Here is an 8325-nt window from a genome sequence, read left to right as displayed (position 1 = left end):
ATGCTTTGCCCAGTTTTTGACCCCTTCCACCTTTCCAAATAGGTATCATGCTAGTCATGTTGAATGTGATTATACAGACACAAACGTGTTGATTTCTCTCCCCCGCCTCCAGTAGAAATACAAAAGTGATTTGTTACTTTCTTTTTCATTTTTTTTGTTCCTTTCTTTTCAGCTTTTGGAATATTGGGTTTTTTATTTGTTCCCCTCCCCCCCATGCTAAATAGATGCAATATGTGATGCTTTTTAAGAATAGCTAAGTAAAGCTAGATAGTGGCATGTGCTTTGGTAAATTGGAGAAAGAAAATTTCAAATATTAAGTGACCTCTCCCGACCTCCCACTTCTAAAATCTAAATGGATATTTTTTACAAAGGCAAATGTAATAAGTTTTAAAAAATGGCACATAACCAACACTTAGATCTATATTATTACTCTGAACTCATATATACCTGGCATGTGAGCTACCAGAAGGCAAAGGAGAAGGAGAAGGAGGAAAAGGAAACCTGATTATTATTAATGAGCAGAATAAGTCCAACTGTGACCTTCAAACAATGCTCTGTTTCAGTAATAATCTATTTATCATATCTACAAAAACCAAAGCCATGCACTTCTACTCTACCCTGATTTGCCTGTAATGTTATTTTAAGAAAGACTTTCCACCAGTTGTCTCATCGTTCTTATCCTGAATTATGGGGAAAACCCTTTGGGCTAAACATGAAAAGACAACATGTGTGAAAAGAACATGTTTTATCTAACTTGTTCAGTTGGATAAAAATACTTGCTTTCTTGCAAACACAGAGAGAGATTTTAAAAGAGAAGTTACCTTGAAAGCAGCAGTTACTCTGAAACGTAGAAACATTTTACATCTTATTTTAGTAGTCTTTATTATGCTAAACTGTGTGAGTTCCATATGGAACAAGATAATAAAAAGAGATGAGAGCTGATGCATCATTCCTTCTGGAATTCATGCAATTAAAATCATCTGGGAAAATAAATTCCCCAAGCAATAATTTGTAGTTTAAATAAGTTTCAACAATGTAAGGTTTGCACTTGTCATACATCTATATCTTCCTATCCTGTTACTTGTGTTCTGAAATCAGATCCTGATCCCCAGTTGAAGATCATTTTTAAAAAGATGTTTTATCTGGACTGTTGTTCCATAGCTCTTTATTTATCAATAAGTGACAAAGAATAGGCTTTTATATAATTTATAGTAAATCTAAACTTGCCTACAAAGCATGCAGAATTGGCCAATAAATTCTTTCCTCTGCAAGTCTATCCACATGAATCAAATTATACGCAATTTGACTAAAAAGGCTAACAAGATAACAGAAGTAACTAAATAATAGCTGTGCGATGAATATATGTGATACATTTGCTAAGACTGTTTTCAGTGGCAGTCATGGGGAGATATAAAATTGATGAGGTTTCCTAAACAGAATGCATTATATATTCTTAAATTCTGATATTAAGTGATATATCCAAATTTTGCAGATAAATATGCTGACCGTATCATATATATATATATACTGTAATATACTGCAGCTCAGTTCTTATATAACTACATAAAGAGTCCTTAGAAATTAATATTGTTTTACAAAATGAGTTACATTACATACTTCAAGATAAAATAGAGAAATGCATACTATGAGAGAAACAAATGGTAATAAATAAATCTCAATGGATACTTTTATCCTGATTTTTAAAAGTCTGGTCATTTGAGCAAATCTATCGTGCTTCAGTTGAGTTGTTCCACACTCACAGCAGTGCTCAAGCAGAAGGCCTCAAAATTCATATCATAGCATAACTACTCTTAATGTAGGGGACTTGGGGAAAGTAGCAACTGTCACACTCACTGTGTCATTATTATTTTTTTCAATATCAAAGTGATGGGGATATTAAATCAAGGGCTGTCAGTACGGTTACATGAGAAAAGCCCAACATTGCTCAAATACTTTTTCTATATCAGATAGGTTTGTTTTTCAAGCTGTATATTTTCTATATCAGATAGGTTTGTTTTTTTTATCAGATTTAACATTGGAGTTAAAATTCTATTTTGAATATTAATCACTTGTCCATATCAATGAGTGATTCTGTACTTCATATAGTGAACAAAAGCTGAAATGTAAAATAAGCCCACAAAAATAAGATGAGAGCTGAATGTAGAAAAATATTTCTGCCTACCTGCTGATAGTTTAAATTTCAAGATTGTGAAAATGATCTAAATATAAAAGACAAAGCTATAAAACAAGTCCACCACAATAAGACAGGAGCTACATGTAAAAGAAGCTTTCTTTCTACTTTCTGCTTAATCAGTTTTTAGAATGGTAGAACAGTATAAATATAAGAAAAAAGGGTGAAAAGAAATAACCTAAAACCAAATTGTTGTTGTTAGCTGCGAAGTTGTGTCCGACCCATCGCGACCCTATGAACAATGTTCCTCCAGGCCTTCCTGTCCTCTACCATCTTCTGGAGTCCATTTAAGCTCACGCCTACTGCTTCAGTGACTCCATCCAGCCACCTCATTCTTTGTCGTCCCCCCAATACACATATTAAAGGTAAAGGTTCCCCCGCACATGCATGTTAGTCGTTTCTGACTCTAGGGGCCGGTGCTCATCTCCGTTTTAAAGCTGAAGAGCCAGCGCTTGTCCGAGGACGTCTCCATGGTCATGTGGCTGGCATGACTAGACGCCAAAGGCGCACGGAACACTGTTACCTTCCCACCATAGTGGTCCCTATTTTTCTACTTGCATTTTTACATGCTTTTGAACTGCTAGGTTGGCAGAAGCTGGGACAAGTAACAGGCGCTCACTCTGTTATGCGGCACTCGGGATTTGACCCGCCAAACTGTTGACCTTCTGATCGACAGGCTCAGCGTCCTAACCCACTGAGCCACCGCGTCCCTAATACACATATTAGAACAATGTAATTATTGAAGATCTCTGCACAAACAAGGGCAAGAGTGAAGAAAGCTAACAATTATACTGCCTGGTAATATTAGTACAAAAGTGGAAATCTAACAAACACAGGACATTTCCTATGGCAGTAATGGCAAACCTTTTAGAGACCAAGTGCCCAAACTGCAACCCAAAACCTACTTATTTATTGCCATGTGCCGGGTGGGTGTGACTCACTGGGTGGGCGTGGTTGTGGTGGTCATGGCAGATTGGGTGGGTGGAGCCAAGGTGGGCATGGTCACCTCAATGTTGCTGGTGGGGAGGGACACCTGTGGGGGATGGGCAGGGATGGAGGAAATCCAGGGGGTCTCTGGCAGGCCATACGGTAGGCAGAAGGCTCATCCTGCAGGGTGCGGTGAGGTAGGGTGGGGGTGCCATTGTCATGGGGCAAGGCAACGGCCAGGGTGGCTGCTGCTTGACACCATTGGCCCCCATACACAGTGAATGCATGGGGGCCAATGGTGTCCATCAGCAGCCACAGCCTGCTGGGCCCTCAACTAGCACACTCTGGGGCTCTGTAGCCCGCCACCAGCAGTTCAAAGAAGCTGTCTCTGAGCTGGATGGCCGGCCAACAGCTGAGGAGGTGATGCAGTGGGTCATGCCCAGAAAAAGGAGAGCATGTGAGGCCAGGAGGGACAGGATGGGGAGGAGGGAAACCAGCCATGCTGAGATACATCTGGCCACATGGGAACTCAGTGAGTTAGTGGGTGGCTGCTTGAAGAGGGACAGTTGCCATCTCCAGGGCAAGGCAAGCGTGCCCACAGAGATGGCTCTGAGTGCCGTCTCTGGCACGTGTGCCATAGGTTTGCCACCACTGTACTATGGCATCCATAAAACCCAAGAACCAACTCCAGCCACTATTTTATTGGCATTTTTTTTCTATCAAATATCTGCTGTAATGCAGGGAATCACAAATTGCTATGTAACTATCATAGATCAGTGCTGACATCATGTACACTTTTGCACAAACTATTTGTAGAAAAAAAGAAAATCTGTGCAATGTATCCTTCCCTGGAAATGACTTTCTGATTTGTAAAAACTTTTGCCAGCATGTTGGGAATAACAAAAACTGACTTTGTATTTATTTTTACAACATTTTTATTAAAATTATCATAATAGAAAAATGCAGATGAAAATAAAGATGATAGGAAAATGAGGAAGGGAAAATAAGTATTGATTTCTTATATTTTTAGTGCAGAAAAATACAGAATAGAATTACAATCTCAACATTCTATTTTATCAGCTTAGGAAATAATAGCCATTTCTATAATAATAAGCTGTATTAATCAGCAAAATCCAATGCTGTGCATTGATTTTTTTTCTGACTTGAGCAAAAGGTCCAGAAGCAAAGAAACAAAGAAACAAAGCTGGATACTTTCTTTTTTCTCATTATGAACTATCACTTTCTGCCAGCTCCATTATTTTTTTTCTTCTGTTGTGGGGATCGATGTATTTTTCCATTTCTTTGTGTGAGAGATGAAAATATAGCCCCCTCCTCATATAACAAGATGAGGCTGGTGCAAACCTGTGATAGGCCCCACAGTAGTGATTTAAAACAAAGCTTTGACTTGAACTTTATACTATTTCACAATACGAACGTACTATTTGTAATCTGTTCAATATGAAATTGCAAAGTAGATAGGTCTATGTATATGTGGAACATGAGTATTATAACCGTGGGAGAAATAGGGAACTGAAAGTAGCTGATGGATGCAGGTTCCAATGTACACGGGTATATTTGGAAAGTTATGTTCAGCAGAAATTATATGTGGAAAGGAGATCAGCAGAAAGTCAGTAAGAGGTCAGCAAATGTCAGCAGAAGTCAGCAAAAGTCAGCGGACCATCTGCCTACAGTTGTAGAACAAGAAAGGATATAAAAGGTTGGGACTGGACCTGATTGATTTGCCATTGGCCTATAGCTGTCCTATTGGAATTTGCTATAACCATTTGGTCCTCATTGCAATGGGTTATTAATGTACGTGATGATGTGTTATTATGCTTTCTATGTTCCAAATTTTTAGAAAAATAAACCTCTGAATCTTAAAGTAAGAATTATTGGTTTGTGTTGCTGTCTCTTGTCTTTTCCACTGGGTTTTTCCCACGACATTTGCGTGTAGAATTTTTGCTGCAGTCAACCTATACAGTAACAAAGTTTCATTTTTTCCCTAACTCGTTATCTAGTATATCCTAAAAGAATAGATAGATTTGTCTTATCAAAATGGCTAGTTATATATTAATATGTAAAAGCAAAAAGTTGAAGCTGGAGTGTTTTTATCTTGTACTGTGCTAAAAAGAGTTGGAAGTCAATGTTTTTTTTTGTCTTTCTCTTGTATCTCACACCTTCTTTTCCCCTCTCCTTTTCCTTCCCTTAATTTCCTATTTCTATTTTTCTTTGTGTTTTATATATTAAATAAAAAATAAAATAAAATATAAATAAATAAATAAATAAAATAATCCATAAAGCCACTTAAACCTAGGACAATGATTTATCTAAAACAAATTACATGGATTATGACTAGAAATCTAACAAGACAACAAAAGAAATTAAAAATTGTTCCATGAAGAATATGTATAGTATTTTATTTAGGACTGAATCATTGAAAGTTATATCTCTTTAGCTTTCAATCATAGGTTCAACAACTTTAAATAACAAAATAATAATAATGATGCACTGTTCATTGAATCTCTTTTAATCATCACCTTTAAAATATATCGGTTCACAAATATCATTTATACTTGTAACTTTTTATATGAAATGATGGTTTCAATGTTTTGTTAAAAAAGACATATCATAACGATGAAGAATATATTTCATTCTTATTTACTTGAAATATGCAGCTGTTCTTTTATAAATACATTACTACTTGTTTATTAATAAACATTTTGAATAGTATTTAAAAGATGTGTTATAACATAAAATATACTTTGAGATATATGAAAAAAAATGTTTTGATACTTTATTGTGAATAAGTGCTTTTATAGAATTTTTTTATTGATAAATAAGATATATACACACAAAGAGATATACTGTACATATAGTTAGAAAATGCCTACCTTGTGTTAATTGGGTCATGGCACATTAATTCAGCAACACAACCCTGGGAGACTACACCTGGTAAAGGTAAAGATTATTCCTCTCCAGTAATGTCTCACTGTACAGGGCAGTGGTCATCTCTGTTTCCTAGCTGAGGGAGCCAGCATTATTCAAAGATGCTTCTGTGATGATGTGGCTAGCATGACTATATGTGAGATGCATGAAATGCTGTTAACTTCTCAGTAAAGTGATACCTATTTATCTACTTGCATTTGCATGCTTTATAATTATTAAGATGGCAGGAGATAGAGCAAGAATGGGTGCTCAGCCCGTCACACAGTAATTAGGTCTCAAACTGCTGACCTTCCAGTCAACAAGTCCACTGTTTTAACCACTAGGCCAATGCATTCTTACCTGATATAATGGTAATCTTTTATTATTATTATTCAGTGGTGGATGAATAATATGCAAATATTAAGAGCTCTGCACATTGTTCCAAAATTATGAAATGGTCTTACACTTTCCAAACATTTTCAACAGAACAGATCTGATTTCTTTGTTTCTCAGGCTATATATAACTGGGTTTAACATTGGAGTTAAAATCCTATACTGAATAGATATCACTTTGTCCAGATCCATGAGTGATTCTGAACTTGGTTTCATATAGCGAATCAAACCTGAAATGTAAAATAAGCCCAGAACAATGAGATGGGAGCTACATGTAGAAAAAGCTTTTTGCCTGCCTGCTGATGATTTAATTTTCAGGATGGTTAAAATAATATAAATATAAGAGACAAGGGTTATAAGTAATGAACTGAAACCAAACAACAACATAGAGATGAAAAGAACAATGTAATTAGAAAAGGTGTGTGTACATGACAAGGACAAAAGTGTAGGAAGTTCACAAGTATAGTGTCTGATTATATTGTTGCCACAAAAATGAAGATTTTGCAAAGGTACTACATTGACCATAGAATTAAAGAAACCCAGAAGCCAAGCTCCACCCACAATTTTATTACATATTTCTCTTGTCAAGTATCTGCTGTAATGCAGGGGGTCACATATAGCCACATATCGGTCATAACCCATTGCTGAGAAGATGCAAACTTCTGTACAACCAACATGGAAAAAGAAAGAAATTTGTGCAATGCATCCTTCCCAGGAAATTGTTTTCTGCTTCATTAGGAAGTTTACCAGCATCTTGGGAACAGTGACTGAAGAGTAGCAGATGTCAACAAAAGCTAAATGGCTGATAAAGAAGAACATGGGGCTCTGAAAGTGAAGATCAGACTTGATCACCAGTATAATAAACATATTACCCAAAATTGTGAATAAATAAATGATCATGAATAAGAGAAGAAGAAAATCCTGTACCAGTGGATCACTGGAGAGACCCAACAGAATAAAATCTGTTATCATAGTTTGATTTTCCAGATCAGATGATTTAAGATTCATAGAATCTATCAGAAAAGAAAAGAAAAAAACATCAGTCTTCAAACTAATGTTGAAAACTGCATGGAAACACATTATGCTGAGTTTCTACTTTTCATTTATTTCACCAAAGGGCATATTTAAAAGTTGCTTTTTCAATTTCATGATGTGTTTATATATTTTCATGACATTTTAATTCATTAAATATTTCAGAATATACTTGTTTTTAATTGTAGTTGGACATCAATCTGTGCATTTATGAAATGAGACATACTCCAAGTTTACTGCATAAAAAATAACGTTTATTGCACACGAACAAAACATTTCATTTGAATCAAAGACATCTTTATCTGATAGAAAGGCATTGTCTAAAAAAATAGTCTTAAGGAAAAGACTGACACAAATAACTACATATTTCTACATATTCATAATACACAGATTTCTGGCCCTTCAAACATAAAATGTTAAACTGTTGCCCTAGCAATTCTTTGGCAGAACTGGCTCCCTTCACTTCCCTTCCTTCTGATTCAAGTAACAACTGGTAATGATTAATCATGTTGATATTGTTTTTACCTTAATCAAATGTTGCCAAATGAAGATGTCTGCTGCAAAAAAACAGAAAAAGAAAGTTAGAAGATTTTGCAAAATATCAAAATAGATGTTATATATACATTATAGTTGTTTCTTCCAAAAGGAGAAGAATGTCTATCAATTTTGATAAGATTATACTTTTCTTCTGTAAGCACTCCTGGTTCAGCCCTCTATTTTCAGTCTGAAAATTTGCTTATACAAAATGTATTGACATGTAAGTCAAGCAAAAAATGTACTGAACCTTAAGTATGGACAGACTTAGCTAATCCCTTGAAATATAATTTTGGGCAATAATGATCTATAGGTAAACCAAC

The 8325-nt window shown here is 35.7% G+C and overlaps 1 protein-coding gene across 1 annotated transcript; it reads right to left on the bottom strand.

Moving 5' to 3' along the window:
- Positions 1–6490: 6490 nt before the first annotated feature.
- Positions 6491–7444, bottom strand: LOC308678825 (olfactory receptor 5BS1-like; the record flags this gene model as incomplete). Its single annotated transcript, XM_081346058.1, has 1 exon — positions 6491–7444. The coding sequence occupies one exon, from the start codon at positions 7442–7444 to the stop codon at positions 6491–6493; it is 954 nt and encodes a 317-aa protein (XP_081202184.1).
- Between the last annotated feature and the right edge of the window lie 881 nt (positions 7445–8325).

The sequence above is a fragment of the Vipera berus genome (genome assembly GCF_964194415.1).
Source record: "Vipera berus genome assembly, chromosome: Z".
Taxonomy (NCBI): Eukaryota; Metazoa; Chordata; class Lepidosauria; order Squamata; family Viperidae; genus Vipera; species Vipera berus.
The sequence above is the reverse complement of the archived record's forward strand: the minus strand, read 5'-3'. Positions and strand labels throughout refer to the sequence as shown.